Source organism: Myxocyprinus asiaticus, chromosome 2 (genome assembly GCF_019703515.2).
Source record: "Myxocyprinus asiaticus isolate MX2 ecotype Aquarium Trade chromosome 2, UBuf_Myxa_2, whole genome shotgun sequence".
NCBI classification, from domain to species: domain Eukaryota; kingdom Metazoa; phylum Chordata; class Actinopteri; order Cypriniformes; family Catostomidae; genus Myxocyprinus; species Myxocyprinus asiaticus.
Genome location: NC_059345.1, coordinates 60,132,602 through 60,152,589, shown reverse-complemented (window position 1 = coordinate 60,152,589; position 19,988 = coordinate 60,132,602). Strand labels below are relative to the sequence as shown.

The window sequence follows — 19,988 nt, the reverse complement described above, 5'->3', positions numbered from 1 at the left end:
ACCAAACTCGCTCATCCATGTCTTTATGGACCTTGCTTTGTGCACTGGTGCACAGTCATGTTGGAACAGGAAGGGGCCATCCCCAAACTGTTCCCACAAAGTTGGGAGCATGGAATTGTCCAAAATCTCTTGGTATGCTGAAGCATTCAGAGTTCCTTTCACTGGAACTAAGGGGCCAAGCCCAGCTCCTGAAAAACAACCCCACACCATAATCCCCCCTCCACCAAACTTCACAGTTGGCACAATGCAGTCAGACAAGTACCGTTCTCCTGGCAACCGCCAAACCCAGACTCGTCCATCAGATTGCCAGATGGAGAAGCCTGATTCGTCACTCCAGAGAACGCGTCTCCACTGCTCTAGAGTCCAGTGGCGGCGTGCTTTACACTACAGCATCCGACACTTTGCATTGCACTTGGTGATGTATGGCTTGGATGCAGCTGCTCGGCCATGGAAACCCATTCCATGAAGCTCTCTAAGCACTGTTCTTGAGCTAATCTGAAGGCCACATGAACTTTGGAGGTCTGTAGTGATTGACTCTGCAGAAAGTTGGCGACCTCTGCGCACTATGCGCCTCAGCATCCGCTGACCCCGCTCTGTCATTTTACGTGGCCTTGGAGTTGCTGTCATTCCCAATCGCTTCCACTTTGTTATAATACCACTGACAGTTGACTGTGGAATATTTAGTAGCGAGGAAATTTCACGACTGGACTTGTTGCACAGGTGGCGTCCTATCACAGTACCACGCTGGAATTCACTGAGCTCCTGAGAGCAGCCCATTCTTTCACAAATGTTTGTAGAAGCAGTCTGCATGCTTAGGTGCTTCATTTTATACACCTGTGGCCATGGAAGTGATTGGAACACCTGAATTCAATTATTTGGATGGGTGAGCGAATACTTTTGGCAATATAGTGTGTGTGTGTGTGTGTGTGTGTGTGTGTGTGTGTGTGTGTGTGTGTGTGTGTGTGTATATATATATATATATATATATATATATATATATATATATATATATATATATATATATATATATATACACACACACATACATGGATCAGCCACCACATTAAAATCACATGCCTGATATTGTGTAGGTCCCTCTCGTGCCGCCAAATCAGTGCCAACCCGCATCTCAGAATAGCATTCTGAGATGATATTCTCACCACAGTTGTACAGAGCGGCTATCTGAGTTACCGTAGACTTTAGTTCGAACCAGTCTGGCCATTCTTTGTTGACTTCTCTCATCAAGGCATTTCTGTCCACAGAACTGCCACTCCCTGGATGTTTTTTGTGTTTGGCACCATTCGGAGTAAATTCTAGAGACTGTTGTGTGTGAAAATCCCAGGAGATCAGCAGTTACTGGTTCGAACTGACAAAGTCTACAGTAACTCCAATAACCACTCTGTACAATTGTGGTGAGAAGAATAGCATCTCAGAATGCTATTCTGAGATGCGGGTTGATGATGTTTTGGCGGCACGAGGGGGGCCTACACAATATTAGGCAGGTGGTTTTTATGTTGTGGCTGATCGGTGTGTGTGTGTGTATGTGTATATATGTTATATTATCATTATGATTATTTTGTTTGTTGTTTTTTTTATTTTTTATTTTTTTACCATATGTTCCTTTTTAAGGGAATAGTTCACCCAATCTCTCATCATTAACTCGCATAAATTAGTTATCAGTCTCGTATAGGGATGTGCCAGAGTGGTCAGCTAATTTAGTTTATTGGACGATTAGTCGACCACCCTAGCACATCCCAAATTTTCTTAATCCTCAATTGTTAACATTAATGAATTAAATACAATATGCATATTTTTCTTCAATCCATGCTTTATTTATAAAAAGTTAGATTTTGACTGACCAACTGTTCTAATTAGAGCCCGACTGATATGGGATTTTTGAGACCGATTTTAGAGGGGGGGAAATTCACTGATTACCGATACGGTGGCCGATATAGTTAATTGTTGAGCTGGAATGAAAACAGACCTTTTCTATGTGGATTGTGCACCGATTTGACTATGCAAAGGTACTCAGACGGCTGCTTTCTTAAATATTTTTATCAAAGAATATTTGACATTATTATTATACATTGTCAACAAATTCTAGAAATGAACACTGAGAAAATAAAGAATAAATACAAATATAATAGTTAAATAAACATCAGTACTGTATGTTCCATATCAGTCAGTTGCTGACCATTTAAATAAAGAATAAATTAAAATAAATAGCTAAATAAACATCAGTAGTACTGTTTAATATGCTGAGTCAAATGCTGACTATTTTAATACTGCCAGTCAATTATGGGCAGGTAGTAAAACAAGAAGCATTTACACCTGCTGAGTCAGGAGATAAACATTATACAAGTTCAGGGGAAACTTTCAACAGTGGGAAAACCAGACTTTTAAATATTACATTTTATAAATGCAGTGACTGGAATTGTTCAGTTGAAGGGGGTACCAAACTGTGAATCCTGAACAAAACAGTTTGGTGAATAAATGTTTACACATTAGGTTCCACTCAGCTGACAAGGTATGAAAGTAGCTACATGGTTAGCTATAAGCTCGTTGTCATGAAGAGTAAAAGATGGACGTTGTTTATTTACTTTCCAGCATTGCGTCTCACCAACTAGGTAACAACGTAGCGTGAAATCAACACTCAACAGACACAATCCACCACCGTACCGTTGTCTGCTGAGCTGCAAAAAGATGCTCTGATGCTTACCTTTCAATCTGCTACGTTACTGACTGCACTGACAAACTATAGCTGGCTAACATAGCAAACAGATGTGATAAACATGAGTGACATGGTTGTCAGGGACAGGGTTAATGTTATATTAGTTATATTGAAAAGGGAAAATGGAGTCATTGTTGATTAACTTTCCAGTATGTATTTCACAAACTAGTTAGCAACTTACCGTGAAGACACCGCTTAACTCTGCACTGTCTGCAGAACCACCGTCAGCGTGTCGGAGCGCGCTCTGCTGGACAAAATATGTTATGACACCAATTCTAAATCACCCCAAGCATTGTTTTCTGCATTATATGTTCTGAAAAAAAAGTTTTCATATCTGCGCATATCGGAAAACATATATGCCGATACCGATATATCTGTGAAATGATAATATCGGCCAACCGGCACTAGTTTTAATATAAACTTGAAGACGTCAGCATTGCATCGGAGAAATATTTGTTACTGTAGGAGGATGCGTGAAAAGAAGTATGTGCATGTAGCCTAGTGTTTAGCTCAAATGGTAGAGCATGGTGCTTGCAACGGAAAGATCATGGGTTCGATTCCCAGGGAACACAAACTTAATGTATACCTTGAATGCATAAAAGTGTCTGCCAAATGCATAAATTTGTTTTTATTTTATTTTTACCCAATTTGGAATGCCCAATTCCCAATGCGCTTTTAAGTCCTTGTGGTCGCATAGTGACTTTCTGCCGGGTTCACAAACGCTTCCTACTCGATCAGCTTAGTAAAATCAGAGTTATTAGTAAAATGTGTATGTCAGTGAGTTCCAAACTTTTGTAAATAGGGGTCGTGTGCACGTTCATTCACAATTATCATAATCCACGCCTATGAAATGGCATTTAAAGGGTTATGAAACACTACACATTTTTTGAGATGTTAACAGGTATATCTTGCGCACAAGGGAAGAGAATGTAAAAAAAAAAAAAATTCATTTCAAGAGGAAAAGGGTTAATTTAGGGATTTTTCTGTCTATTTTCATCTTCCGGGTTTGAAATGAACATTGAGTCAACATCACAGGACATGACGTACAGGGTTTAGCTTTCCATTGAATTTTTGCACCTCTACGTCGTAGGTGTTCTCGATTTTATTCATGAGAAGGTGTGGCCTTTACCCTTTGACAAGTGAGCGCTGCAGGTTTGTCAGTGTGTTGTTGCCATGCACGTGGCCAGCACTTCAAACTCTCAAGTTGAGAGAGTTGATAGTACCGTACCACATTTGTTTGCCAGTAAATGCTGTTAACATCTATCCAGAACAATAATGAAATCGTTTTTCATAAATGAAGTGCGTTCACATTGCAAAATTTTGATTGAGCAAGCCCAATAGCGTCTCAAAGAAAGTGAGGACTTGGTCATTGGATGTTTTTTCTGTCATATGACGCTCTTTTGTGAATAAAATATTTGAAGTCAATAAAAATGGTTTGACATCAGTGTAAAAAAAATTCATTTCACGCCAGGAGGAGAATGTCCACCACCACAGTGTCCCTCCCATACCCCCCGTCAGACGATATAACATTTGTGCATCCCCTGATATAATTTTTTCCCTGTTGTATTGTGTGCACATGCCGGTGATTTGTTTATTTAATATGTTCATATAAAAAAATAAAAAAAAAACTGGCTAACCAGTCACAATAGAGGACATAAATTTTTTCAAGAAAAATCAACACGGTTTTATGAATGATTTACACAAATTTGTTCTGCTCGTGTTTCATTAATGAGGCCCAGTGTATTAATACATTCAGGCTATGTTTGGTATGAATTTCTGATTTGTTTAAAGAAATATTCCTGGTTCAATATAAGATAAGCTTAATCGACAGCATTTGTGGCATAATGATTTCCACAAAAATTTTTCACACAGGCTGTCGATTTGAGCTTAACTTGTATTGAACCCGCAATATTCCTTTAATTTACTTTTAATGTATTACTGTTATTAGTAACTTTCATAGATGATACAGATTCTAGTTCATTAAAACTTCACATTGTAGATAGTGAGATATTTCAGACCTTACTACTTTTTATTTGAAATTAGGTCAATTAATAACACTGGTAACAGTGAGATTTCAGGTGAATGTACCTGCATGGTAGAAAGTTGTTCTACAAACAATGGAAATGTGATTTTCAAAGGACAGATTGCTATCAAATGTAACACCCAAGTTCTTCAATGTAGAAGACGACATAACAGTACATTCAGATTAGTCAAATTATATATAGCTGCTTATTTTTAGAGGTTTTTGGTCCAATCATTAGTACCTCTGTTTTGTCAGAATTAAGTAAAAGGACATTTCTAGCCATCCAGTCTTTGATATCATTGATACACTGCTAACTTGGAGAATTGGGAAATTTTGTTGGATTTTGAGGAAATATAAAGTTGGGTATTGTCTGCGTAACAGTGAAAACTAATCAGATTAATACACGATGATGAGCTTAATTGATCAAATTATTAAAGACAAATAATCGATCAAAGATTATTAATATTTATAATTATTAATCCCTAGTGTATGCAATATAATCTTACAATTCTGCACTTTTGAATGCGGAGTGAGGATCACCCTGAGATGATCTTCTTTTGTGTACAAGTTTGAGACTGCGTAGGTGAGTATATGATGAGAAAATTATCATTTTTGTGTGAACTATTTCTTTAAAGATTTTTTGTTGTTTATTTAGTTGCAAAGGACAATTTGGACAGATTGTGTCTGAAAGATTAAATTTATTGCTCAACATTTTGCTGTCCATCTACTTGGCACTGTTGAATGGAGTAACACCCTGGTCCATATCCAAGTGTTTTGTCAACAATTACTTCAACTTTTTAATGTATCATCAGGAACGTCAGGAGGCTGAAAAAATGTTCAAAGGCAAACGAGGTGCTCAGCTTGCAAAGGATATTGCCAAGCGAACCAAAACGTAAGATGAAACTCCTCGATTAAGCACAGCTCTCCTGAATGACTGGACTGTGGAATTGGTTTATGAACTCCATCTTGAATAAAGAATTGACACTGAATTGGCCTGTTAAAAAACCAAGTTCCATCTTATACTTGATCATGTGTAAGCAAGCTTAAAAAAAAATCATAACCCAACAGTGTTTCTCAGGGGAGCTGGCTCAAAGCATTCCTGTCTTGTATCAATTTATAAGATACCCAAGATGCTACACACTGATTGTGAGAATAGTTGTTGAAAGGCTGCAGAGACAATCTTCAAAATTGGCAAATAGTTTGAACCCCCATATTTACTTGTTTTCAGGTTCACTCCAGGAGCTGGACTTCAGCCTGAGAAGAACATGGGACCTTCTGCTGCAGATATTGAAGCCATCAAGGCACGTAACAATTTTATATAACTCAGAGGTTGCTTTACAAATAATCATTATCATTTTGATGGACTGGGTTGTAAAATCCACTTCATGTTCAATTTCTGTTTCCGTCATATTTGTTGTAAAATCTCCAATAATTATATAGACGTATGTAGAGAGAGACCAATAAATCAGACAATATTTGGACATTTTTACCGTTTAACAATGCCCCACTTAGCCCATAAATACAGTTGAAGTCAGAAGTTTACAAACACTTTGGTTGAAGTCATTAAAACTCATTTTTTTTAAACACTCCACAGATTTCATATAAGCAAACTATAACTACTACCTTGGCAAGTAGTTAAGGACATCTACTTTGTGCATGAGACAAGCAATTTTTCCAACAATTGTTTACAGACAGATTGTTTCACTTTTTAATTGACTATCACAATTCCAGTGGGTCAGAAGTTTACATATACAGGTGCATCTCAATAAATTAGAATGTTGTGGAAAAGGTCATTTATTTCAGTAATTCAACTCAAATTGTGAAACTCTTGTATTAAATAAATTCAATGCACACAGACTGAAGTAGTTTAAGTCTTTGGTTCTTTTAATTGTGATGATTTTGGCTCACATTTAACAAAAACCCACCAATTCACTATCTCAAAAAATTAGAATATGGTGACATGCCAATCAGCTAATCAACTCAAAACACCTGCAAAGGTTTCCTGAGCCTTCAAAATGGTCTCTCAGTTTGGTTCACTAGGCTACACAATCATGGGGAAGACTGCTGATCTGATACCCTCCACAAGGAGGGTAAGCCACAAACATTCATTGCCAAAGAAGCTGGCTGTTCACAGAGCGCTGTATCCAAGCATGTTAACAGAAAGTTGAGTGGAAGGAAAAAGTGTGGAAGAAAAAGATGCACAACCAACCGAGAGAACCGCAGCCTTATGAGGATTGTCAAGCAAAATCAATTCAAGAATTTGGGTGAACTTCACAAGGAATGGACTGAGGCTGGGGTCAAGGCATCAAGAGCCACCACACACAGACGTGTCAAGGAATCTGGCTACAGTTGTCGTATTCCTCTTGTTAAGCCACTCCTGAACCACAGACAACGTCAGAGGCGTCTTACCTGGGCTAAGGAGAAGAAGAACTGGTCTGTTGCCCAGTGTTCCAAAGTCCTCTTTTCAGATGAGAGCAAGTTTTGTATTTCATTTGGAAACCAAGGTCCTAGAGTCTGGAGGAAGAGTGGAGAAACTCATAGCCCAAGTTGCTTGAAGTCCAGTGTTAAGTTTCCACAGTCTGTGATGATTTGGGGTGCAATGTCATCTGCTGGTGTTGGTCCATTGTGTTTTTTGAAAACCAAAGTCACTGCACCCGTTTACCAAGAAATTTTGGAGCACTTCATGCTTCCTTCTGCTGACCAGCTTTTTAAAGATGCTGATTTCATTTTCCAGCAGGATTTGGCACCTGCCCACACTGCCAAAAGCACCAAAAGTTGGTTAAATGACCATGGTGTTGGTGTGCTTGACTGGCCAGCAAACTCACCAGACCTGAACCCCATAGAGAATCTATGGGGTATTGTCAAGAGGAAAATGAGAAACAAGAGACCAAAAAATGCAGATGAGCTGAAGGCCACTGTCAAAGAAACCTGGGCTTCCATACCACCTCAGCAGTGCCACAAACTGATCACCTCCATGCCATGCCGAATTGAGGCAGTAATTAAAGCAAAAGGAGCCCCTACCAAGTATTGAGTACATATACAGTAAATGAACATACTTTCCAGAAGGCCAACAATTCACTAAAAATGTTTTTTTTATTGGTCTTATGATGTATTCTAATTTTTTGAGATAGTGAATTGGTGGGTTTTTGTTAAATGTGAGCCAAAATCATCACAATTAAAAGAACCAAAGACTTGAAGTTGAATTACTGAAATAAATGAACTTTTCCACGACATTCTAATTTATTGAGATGCACCTGTACTAAGTTAACTGTGCCTTTAAGCAGCTTGGAAAATTCCAGAAAATGATGCCAAGCCTTTAGACAATTAGCCAATTAGCTAACAGGAGGTGTACCTGTGGATGTATTTTAAGGCCTACCTTCAAACTCAGTGCCTCTTTGCTTGACATCAACAAGATGTTTTCATCCACAGAACTGCCATTCACTGGTTGTTTTTTGTTTTTCACATCATTCTCTATACACTCTAGAGACTGTTGTGCGTGAAAATCCCAGGAGATCAGCAGTTACAGAAATACTTAAACCAGCCTGTCTGGCACCAAAAATCACGCCACGGTCTAAATCACTGACATCACATTTTTTCTCCATTCTGATGCTTGATGTGAACATTAACTGAAGCTCCTGACCTATATCTGCATGATTTTATACATTACACTGCTGCCACACAATTGGCTGATTAGATAATCACATGAATAAGTAGATGTACATGTGTACCTAATAAAGTGGTCAGTGAGTGTATATAAGATGATGAACTGTTCATTTTTTTAAAATGTTGTTTACATGCAGAATGCTATTGCTAATGCCACCTCGCTGGCTGAAGTGGAGCGATTGAAAGGACTTCTGCAGTCCGGACAGATACCAGGAAGAGAGATAAGATCAGGTAGGATGATCTCCAAAGAGCCATTTTGATACAGCCAAGGAAATGAGTTACATTTGAAATTCGTAGTTAGTAAATACTTCATGCTCAGCTCTTAAATATTTCTGCAGTTAAACTTCTCTTTGTCCAGTAATCACAAACTAATGGAGAAGTCATGGAAATTCATTGGTCAAAAAGAGAACCCTAGGATAGACCATTTTAGAAATGTATCTACACCATTTACCCTTCTATTCTTTTTGGTACATAAGGACAGAATTATTGCTTTGTTTCTCACCTAAAGCGAATGTATCTCTTTAGAAGACATGGATTAAACCACTCGAGTCGTATGGATTAATTTTATGCTGCCTTTGTCCTTTTCGGAGCATTGAAGTTGTGGACCCCATTGATTTATATTGTATGGACAAAAACACATCATTCATCATTCATTCTTCAGAAAATCTTTTTGTATCGCAGAAGAAAGTCATACAAGTTTGAGATGGCATGAGGGTTAATGATGTGGGATGAGTGATGAGAGGTGAACGATGAGAGAATTTTAATTTTTGGGTGAATCATTCCTTTTAAGTCTTCTGGTTTCCCCTATTCAGGAGCACCTAACATGGTAGAAGAAGAGGAGGACATCCAAGAAGGAATGCTGGAATCCATCCCAATGTATGATGACATGCATAGCATGGGGAAGGAGGTAGAGAACAGAGAAGACAATAACATGCAGGAAGACATGCACGTTAATGGATCATAGTTATTTTTGTTTATTAATGTTTCAGAATCATTAATGCCTGACGTTTTTGACACTATGTGGGGCAAAGTACTTGTTTTGATGTGTTATTTTGTTGTACATTAAACTTTTGTTTTAATAAACAATGATTTTGAAGTTATATCTGAACCTGGGCCAAAAATTAAAAACTAATTTATTAATTTTAGCTGAATTAATCCTCTGGAAAAAATCAGTGCATTCTAAATTAAAGGGAAAGTTGACCAAAAAATTTAGATTTTTATCATTTTCGAACACAAAAGAAGGCTCAGTCACCATTCATTTTGTTGTGTTGGAAAAAGATGAAATGAAAGTGAATGGTGACTCAGGCTGTCAGTCCTTAACATTCTTTCTAACATCATCTTTTGTGTTTTATGGAACACTGAACGAGTGGAATGTCATGGGGGTGAGTAAGTGATGGAAAAATGTATATATTTGAATAGGCTTTTAAGCAAAAATCTTAAGCACACATTTTCAATACAACATTTTATTGAAGTTCAAATTCTTAAAATGCCTCCGCAGAAATAGGCCGGGAGAGAAACATGAGTGAGAATTGAGAGATTCCAAGTGTAGTAATAATATAATAATAGTAATAATTAATGGGATATTGTTCATTAATAGATTTGAGCAAATTGCAAGACTGCAGTGTCTGTTGTCTTTTTCACATTGTGAGAACCTGGAACACAGCACTTGGTAAGACTAATTTCATAGGGCCTTAGTTGTGTGAGAAACAGACTGAAATGTAAGTTGTTATTCACTGAAAGTCTTGCCATCCGCCCTATCTGTCTTTGGCGTATTCATGAGAGAAGTAGTGATCACGTATTCTGATCTTTTTAATTAACTTGATCTAGTTCACAAAAGCAGTCTGGATGATTTGTTTGAGTTCAACTAACTATGGACTAAGTTTTGGGGGAACTTTTCTGTTAATACCAAAAGCCTCTATTAGAAAAATCAATGATTTACCTCTTCAATATCAATATCGGAGGGTTACATAAGTAACCCAGGTTCTGTGAATGAAGTCAGGCTCACTGAGGTTGAGGTGCCAGGAGACTGCAAATTAATCATGGCCCGCTTTCAATCATCCTCTACAAATACAGGTGTGAGCCGGCCAGCACTTACTCTTTTGCCAACTGACACAACGTGTTTTCGGTAGCACTTTATTTTTACAGTACTTTTCCACATTTACATACTAAATAATTACAACAACTATAGTAATTACTAGGTACTAAACCTAACCTTAACTCATAGTAAGTACATGTTGTTACCTAATATTAGATAGGACTCTTTGTCCAAGACCATTTTATTTATTTATCTGTTTATTTGTTCAGGGACAATTCAAAATATATGTATTATAACAGTATTTGCTTAAAGCTTATAACATCCTTTTCAGTAACTTCAGCTAGATCTAAAACAGGGCAAGTATAATCCGGAGGTGTAATCGATCTTATTCTTTTACCAATATTATTCACTTGGTCCACAATTGAATCTTTAAAAAAGTGGTTAAAAGATGTCACAATTACTTTTTCATCCTGTGTCAGTGTATTATTTATCATAAGTTTATATTTATTTAAAACCTAATATTTTTTTTTTTTAAGTTTATTAATGTGCTTCCAAAGCAATTGACTGTTACCCTTTGATTGTTCCATATGTGTAATAAAGAAATTAGCCTTTGCTTTTCTAAGTTCATCAACCACTTTATTTTGTAGGTCTTTAAAGAGGTGCTGTAAGGGGAAAAAATCATTTCACATGTATTATTCTAATATTTAACCTTTACTCTTTCCATCTAGTTTCTAGCTTCTTTTATTTGTGTTGTTGCATTACTGTGTCTTTGATGTAGGACTTCTAAGAGATACCGCACTAGTTGCACCAGACATAGCCATCTCCAAATTTAATTGATAGTCTCAGCTTTAGCCAACACTTACAAGTGAGACAGCATAGGCCAGAGAATGAGTTAACCATGGGGTCAACCTGACATAGTGACATAATGTGTTAATGCAAGTAACTAATCAGAGTTTTAGTTGAATGTGGTAAGATCTTGTTTGTATGAGATGGTATAAAACACGTGCTGTGAGATGATTGTTGGGAGAATTCTTTTGAATGAGCGACCTCTTCCCCAGCCGAATAAACATTCTTCTGATGGTGAATAGAATCCAAAGACTTCAGTTATTTCTCTTTATTGGAAAATTTCGACAGTATTTGGGGACTCGTCCAGGATCCCCAACTGCCTTTGGGAGAGGGACGGTGGCTGACTTGTGATCCTCAAGTCACGACAAAGAGAAAGACTCCATTGAACTTGCAACAGAGACTACAAAAAAAGTCCCGTTCGTCCAAGTTGGTGCCGCCTTTTCCTGGGCATATGGGATCAGAAAATAACCTAGTTTATATTTTGAATTATTTTCCCAATAGATGAAACTGATTAATAAGGGCATGCCAAGCAGCTTGGGGTCACAAGCTACTAGTAGCCACTGTATGGGACAGTAATTGTATGGGACCATTGAGCGCAAATATGGAGCAAAATTGAGCTTTTTTTTTTTGTTTTTTTTTTATTTTTTTATCTTTGAATGTGTTTGTTGATTAAGTGTTATGTTTAAGAGCTCAGTAGAAATATCTAAATAGTATTTAGATACGGCTCCTTCATAAATTTGAGAAAGAAGAAAAATTCTTTGAGCTGTGCTTTGTGCCATTCTCAGAACTGAGAAATGTAAGAAATAAATAATGTTATCAGAGTGTGTGCTTATCAGTGCAGTGTGCTTTTCTGGTATAAACAGAAGACATAATTAGATGGAGATTTAAGCAGACAGCTTTAAAAAAAGTGTGTGATATGGGTAGAGGAAGTGGATTGGATGCTTTCCAGGGCCAAAAATGCTTTGAAAGACATTAAGAAATTAAGCAATTCATTGAAGATCATCAATAGTGCCAAATACTGCCACTATTTTATCATCAATTCCTAGCAATGCATCTTGGTTTTCTGTCATAAACATAAACATACCTGTAGATGAGGACTCACAATTTTGGTTTGCCTTCACATTTAAAAAAGATGGACATGGACTGTTATGTCACAGGGCTTTACTGAATATCCAACTTTGTTTTCTAAAGAGCTAAAGAAAAAACAAAACATCTTGGAAGAGTTTATGCCTACACTTCAGTATGTTGATGATTTACAGTTCGGTTCTAATTCCAGAGCAGCGTGTGAGGAGAAGGACACACTGGCATTGCTCCTCTTCCTGGCTCAGCAGAAAGAAACTACAATTAATGAAACTGGAAGTATGTTATTTAGGCCACACAATTACTCCACAGGGCCAGTCATTAGGACCAGGTAGAGTTATAGCTATTTTAAGCATGCCAAAACCAATCACAAGTCATGGCGTTTTTGTGTATGGCTGGCTATTGCCGTCCCTGGATCCAGGATTATGCTGAAATTACCCAACCACTGCTTGAATTGGCTCACAGTACCATGAAACAATTCACTGATAACGTGCAGTGGACAGAAGATGCAAAATTGGCATTTATGCGCCTCAAAGCTTCTTTTGCAATAGCACCTTGTTTGGGCTTATCAAATTATGATCTACCTTTTGATATTTACATGTCTGAAAACTCGTGATTTATGTCTGCTGTTCTTACTCGGCGTTATGGAGACAAACATAATATACTATTCTAAACATTTAGATCCATACGCTAGATCAGGGGTACTCAATTAAAGTTCCAAGAGATCCGGTCTCTACATTTCCTTCCCAGCAAAGGTCTGGATAATAGTACGTAGCTTACATGGTGTCATATGGCTATGAAATTATATAATATGTATTTTTGAATGGTTTTTATAACTTGCCATGTTGAAAGCCATAGTACTTTGTTAAAATATTAATTCTAAACAGTCAAAATAGTCTCTTCAAAACAGGTCAGGGATGAGAACTTACAGAGACAGCCTTATTGGAGTCTGAGGGATCTTCTACCAAAAAATTCAAATATTTCATCAAGACTTCATCAGTCGAGGGCACTTGCATATGAATATTAAAAGATAAGATCAACAGTTCATTTTGAAGCTAAATGACAGCAGTCCAGTTTTTGTGTTTAAATATTTTTACATTCATAATATTTACATGGGACATAGGAGGCCTTTTGATGGATAAAAATGTTATAAAAATTTAAAAGTCTTGATGGACCATTTTTATTTTTTCCTTAAAGTGAGAATCAACTAACAAACAATGGAACAAACAACTTACATAACAGTGAGGCATTAAAATACTGTTTGCGTAATTTAAGTATAAATAGGCTTTCCTTGCCACCCATGCCATGACATCTCTGAAAAAAATCTGTTTGTTTATTATGAAAGGCTCCTAACATGCTGATTAATGAAGCTAAATTTAGACAGAAAATGTTTTATAGTCTAAAGGGGGCACATTAACTTGTTCTGACACAAACGTGGCTTACTGAGGTAAAAACAGTTTCAGGTTGGATATTCGACGGATATTCGCCTGTAGTTTTCCTTACGTCCACCAACAGCAGTTGTGGACTGTCAACATAGTGACAAATCTAATTTTTCAAATTTCAATAGCTCTTTACCCATTACTCTAAAAACTTTAAAAACTGGTTCTAGCTGACCCAATGGAAGAGACACATATTACACAAACTTTGTTTTTGTAGATTTAAACCTTGCCCTATTTTAAATTATTTATTAAAATGTGTTAAATTCAATAGCTCACTGGTCATGTGACCTATAATCCTCAAACTACTTTAAGAACATCCACTTACTAGCCTTAAATATATTGCACACCCTTTTGTTTGTCCATTTTCATCTCAGGTGATTTTACATGAATTTTTATATGTTTTTCAGTGCTGCATATTTCTATAGCTCTCTGGCCATGTGACCTACTGACCTCAAACAAGGTTCAGAATATCCACTGACTACCCTTCTATATTGCACACCCTTTGGTTTGCCAATTTTCACCTCACATGATTTTAAATAGAACTTTTTGAAATTTAGAATTTCAATAGCTCCTTGTTTATGTGACATACTGACCTCAAACAAGGGTCAGAATGTCCACTGACTGCCCTTCTATATTGCACACACTTTAGTTTGTCCATTTTCATCTCACATGGTTTTATATATATATTTTTTAAACTTTCTAATGTCAATAACTTCTTGGTCATTTGACCTGCTGACATCAACCAAGGTTCAAAATGTCCACTGACTACCCTTCTACATTGTAGACCCTTTAGTTTGTCCACTTTCATCTCACATAATTTTACATGATTATTATTTTTTTTTTTTTAGAATTTCAATAGCTCGTTGGTCATGTGACCTACTGATGTCAAACAAGGGTCAGAATGTCCACTAACTACCCTTCTATATTGCACACCTTTTAGTTTGTCCATTTTAATCTCATATGCTGCACAAGTGTATGTAGCCTGCTTAGCATTGCTTATTTTTATTCTCAAACGTTCATCTTTTTATCCTTTGACATTTTACTGCGTGTTTCGGGTTTTTCCGGTTTTCTACTGTTTCATCTGTGTGTATTTTACCTGTTGCTGCTGGCACCTAACTCGAGTCTGTTTGTAGCCTGCTAGCTTTTTTAGCATCACTAATCTATCTGTTTCAGCCTTTAATCCTTAACATCTGCCATTTTTCAGCGCGCATTGGGTTTCCCCCCGTATTATTCTCTTATCGCGATTCAACTGCGTGCATTTTCCACGTGCATCCGCTTTCTATTTTTATCGTGATTAAACTGCGTGCATTTTACAGCACGCACCCGTTTTTTTCCTCTGTGATACACAGATTATTGCATCGATCTCAAAGCACCGCTTATCAAGAACAACCATAACAACAAACAATTGCGTGAGGGATTCAAATCGATCTCAAACCCTCACCACTCAGGAACAACCAACAACAACAAACAACTGCTGTAAGTCATGGCATCCGCTCATGTTATTTCTTCCTGCATTGCATGTCACATGTTTACAATAGCCTCTTCCATCAGCAGTGAGGGATTCACATGTGATAAATGTAAGGAATTAGTCAGGCTGATGGAGAAGGTTCATGAGTTAGAGGCCCGCATCCGACCGACACTAGTGGAGGTCAGTGAGAAAGAGAAGCCGGTAGATACTGTTTAGGATGTGGGCAGTACAGAGAGCAACACACACACACTGGTTCCGGCTGTAGAGCCCCCGCAGCAGGGTGACGTCTCAGAGGCAAACTCATTCAGCAAAGCGACACCACTCTCCCATTGCTGTTAGGGTTTCCAATTGATTCTTCCCACTCAGTGATGGACCCACTGAGAATCATTGTTATTGGTAATTCTGTTGTAAGGAACATGGAAATAGAGACTCCAGCCACTATTGTTAAATGCATTTTGGGTGCCAGAGCGTCTGACATCAAATTTACAAGTGCTGGCTAATGCTAGACGTAGATTTTCTAAAATTGTTATTCATGTCGGCACTAACGATGTCTGGCTTCGCCAGTCGGAAATCACTAGAGATAATGTTAAAGAGGTGTGTCAATTTGCAAAAACTATGTCAGACACTGTAATATGCCCTGGCCCCCTGCCTGCTCGTCGTGGTGACGAGGTTTATTGTTGATTAGTGTCACTGAATGGCTGGATGTCTGAGTGGTGTCTGCAGAATAGCATAGGATTTATAGACAATTGGAAGAGTTTTTGGGGTAGACCAGACCTGCTAAAGAGAGACGGACTCCATCCCTCCAGGGAAGATGCTGCTCTCCTCTCTAGTAATTTGGCTCATAGTCTTAATAATGATTGTATTTGACTAACTGGGGCCCAGGTCAGGAAGCAGACAAACTGGTTAATCCGAACATCTGCTAGCTGCCTTGAGACGTCACACAGGTCACATAAACTACAACACATAGAGACTGTATCACCTAGATATCACATAGAGACTGTGTCTGTTCCCTGAACTACCAAACACAAAACCCTCACTAAATCATTTAGAAAAAATTAGATTAAGGTCAAACTTGAACAAAACAAACAAATTAAAGATAAACACCTTATAAAGATAGGGTTACTAAACATTAGATCTCTTTCTACCAAAGCACTAATTGTAAATGAAATTATTACAGATCATAGTTTGGGTGTTCTCTGTTTGACTGAAACCTGGCTTAAACCAGATGAATGTATTAGTTTAAATGAATCTACTCCCCCAGGTTATTGTTATAAAAATGAGCAACATCTGAAGGGTTGAGGAGGAGGTGTTGCTACAATTTACAGTGACGTTTTTGGTGTTACTCAGAGGACAGGATATAAGTTTAAGTCTTTTGAACTAATAATGCTTAATGTAACACCGTCAGATATAAATAAAATATCTCTGTCGTTTTTTTGCCCTTGATACAGTATATAGATCACCTAGGCCTTATTCTATTTTTCTTGGTGAATTTGCTAATTTTCTATCAGATCTAGAAAAGAGCTTTAATTGAAGGTGACTTCAACATCCACATAGATAATGAAAATGACACATTGGTATTAACATTTATTGATATACTCAACTCACTTGGAGTCAGACAAAATGTGACAGGACCAACTCATCACCATAACCATATGCTAGATTTAATTTTGTCATATGGAGTTGATGTTGATAATATAGAAATTCTACCGCAGAGCGATGACATCTCAGATCATTACCTTGTCTCTTGTATGCTGCGATCAGCTAATGTTACTCAATCTACACCACGCTATCGTTCAGGTAGAATAATTCTTCAACCACTAAAGATAGCTTCACTAATAATCTTACAGATCTATCTCATACACTCAGTAAGCCCCAAAGTCTAGAAGAACTTGATGAAATAACAGAAAATATAAATACAGTCTTCTCTAGCACTCTTGATAGTGTCGCCCACCTTTGATTAAAGAAAATTAAAGAAAAAAGCCCCGCACCATGGTACAATGATCACACTCATGCTCTCAAGAAAGCAGCTCGGAAAATGGAGCGCAAGTGGAAGAATACAAAATTAGAGGTATTTCGCGGTACATGGAAGGATAGTGTCTGTAGCTACAGACAGGCACTAAAAGCTGCCAGGTCAGCATATTTTAGCAAATTTATAGAAAATAACCACAACAATCCTAGGTGTTTATTCAGTACTGTGGCTAAATTGGTTAGGAATAAATCCTCAACAGAACCAGATATTCCGTCGCAGCACAAGAGTAATGACTTCATGAATGTCTTTATGATAAAATTTAAATAATCATAAATAAAATTGGAATTATGCAATCATCAGTCACAGTACCTCAGAAAACAGTGTCTCATAATTTTCCTCATGTGCAACTTCAAACCTTCACTGTCATAGGCCATGAAGAGCTATCAAAAGATCAAAACATCAAAAGCCACAACATGTATGTTAGATCCAATACCAAATAAGATCTTAAAAGAGGTATTCCCTGTAATCTCAGAACCTCTTCTTAATATAACTCCTCAATATCCTTAGGACATGTCCCAAGAAACATTAAAATGGCAGTTATCAAACCGCTTATTAAGAAGCCACAACTTGATCCTGGAGAACTGGCTAATTATAGACCGATTTCAAATCTCCCGTTTATGTTAAAAATACTAGAAAAGGTAGTGTCCTCCCAAATATGTTCATTTCTACAGCGAAATAGTATATATGAACAATTTCAGTCAGGATTTAGGCCTCATCACAGTACAGAGACTGCACTTATCAGAGTTACAAATGACTTGCTCTTATCATCTGATCACGGCTATCTGATCACGGCTGCATTTCACTTCTGGTGCTTTTAGATCTTAGTGCTGTATTCGACACAATAGATCAAAACATTCTCTTGAATAGGCTGGAGAATTATGTTGGCATTTGTGCAGTTGCATTAGCATGGTTTAGGTCCTGTTTATCAGACCGCTACCACTTTGTCTGTGTAAATGAGGAATTGTCAAACCAAACAAAAGTAAAGTATGGAGTGCCACAGGGATCAGTTTTAGGGCCTCTGCTTTTCTCCTTGTATATACTTCCCCAGAGATATTATCAGGAATCGTGGAATAAGTTTCCACTGTTATGCCGATGATACCCAAATTTATATTTCTTCAAAACCTGATGAGATTTCACAATTCTCCAAATTAGCAGTGTATCAATGAAATAAAAGATTGGATGGCCAGAAATTTCCTTCTACTCAATTCCGACAAAACAGAGGTACTAATTATTGGACCAAAAACCTCTAAAAATAAGCCGCTAAAATATAATTTGACTCTTGATGGATGTACTGTTACATAATCTTCAACAGCAAAGAACTTAGGTGTTATATTTGATACCAATATGTCCTTTGAAAATCAAATTACCAGTGTTTGTAGAACAGCATTCTTCCACCTAAGAAATATTGCTAAATTACGACACATGCTCTCTGTTGCTGATGCTGAAAAACTAATTCATGCGTTCATGACCTCAAGATTAGATTATTATAATGCATTACTGGAGGATGTCCAGCAAGATCAATAAATAAACTTCAATTGGTTCAAAATGCAGCAGCCAGAGTGCTGACAAGAACCGAGAAATATGATCATATTAGCCCCATTTTATCATCGTTACATTGGCTACCTGTTAAATTTCGTATTAATTTTTAAATTCTGTTTACTACGTACAAAGCTTTGAATGGTCTAGCTCTGCAGTACTAAAATGACCTTCTACCATGCTATATTCCATCACGTTCATTACGATCGCAAAATTCTGGCCTGTTCCTAATAGTTCCTAAAATATCAAAATCCTCAAAAGGAGGTAGATCCTTTTCATATTTGGCTTCTAAACTATGGAATAGTCTCCATAACACTGTTCGAGATGCAGACACACTCACTCAGTTTAAGTCTAGATTAAAGACTCATCTATTTAGCCAGGCATACACCTAATTTATCCTTCAACTCACAATTAGGTTGCTTCAGTTAGGTCTGACGGAACCAGAAACAGTGATCATGATCTACAACTCTGCAATAAATTGAATGGCATCTATGCTAATATTATTTTATTTGTTTCCCTGTCTCAACCTCGGGACTCCTATCCTGAGGTCACCAGAACCGGCCAGATCCAGCTCCGTTCCTGCTTGGTGTTGGACTCCACTGCTACGTGTCGCTGTGTGATGTTGACTAATATCAGCCAGTGCCAGCCAAACATCACTTAGGTCTATTACAATGGACTTCAGAGGATGAACTGATGCCATCTCCAACCATAAGACATGGGATACTTCAAATGCCATAGCCTGAACCTTGGATTTAGGATAGACCTCACCGAAATCACCGGCCAGGTTGAACTGCGATGCACCTAACTGATCTCTGCCTGCATCACCTCGGTCTAATGATGGACTGCACTCTTGAAATGGAATACATAGACTGTCAATTAATTGCCAACAAAACCCTTCATCAGCCAACTAACAAGGACAATTGCATCTATGTGAACTTCTGCAGTTAATCCAGGATGGACTTCAAAAGACATTAGTCATTAATCTTACAATTCATACAAAATCTTTGTTTTAAACACTGACCCTTAACACTTACTTAGTTTAATAATTTTAAACCATGACTTGCACTATACATAAGTAATATTGGCATTATATTCATGATGTTAGCCAGAGGGGAACTGGCCCCCACAGCGAGTCTGG

General features: G+C 37.5%; 2 protein-coding genes and 1 long non-coding RNA gene across 3 annotated transcripts in view; 2 read left to right on the top strand and 1 right to left on the bottom strand.

Annotated features, from left to right (window-relative positions):
- LOC127453215 (U2 small nuclear ribonucleoprotein A'-like) overlaps window positions 1-12,092 on the top strand; it is a 55,002-nt gene extending 42,910 nt beyond the window's left edge. Inside the window, exons 6-9 of the mRNA XM_051719463.1 lie at window positions 5,567-5,646; window positions 5,983-6,055; window positions 8,555-8,648; window positions 9,230-12,092. Of these exons, the coding sequence (XP_051575423.1) occupies window positions 5,567-5,646; window positions 5,983-6,055; window positions 8,555-8,648; window positions 9,230-9,381 (399 nt within the window). The 3' untranslated portion in view covers window positions 9,382-12,092. The remainder of the gene's footprint in view (window positions 1-5,566; window positions 5,647-5,982; window positions 6,056-8,554; window positions 8,649-9,229) is intronic.
- Window positions 1-19,988, top strand: part of LOC127452865 (aryl hydrocarbon receptor nuclear translocator 2-like) — a 1,027,890-nt gene that overhangs the window by 692,978 nt on the left and 314,924 nt on the right. The gene's annotated exons all lie outside the window — the stretch shown is intronic.
- Window positions 1-19,988, bottom strand: part of LOC127453378 (uncharacterized) — a 183,077-nt gene that overhangs the window by 96,285 nt on the left and 66,804 nt on the right. The window lies entirely within an intron of this gene.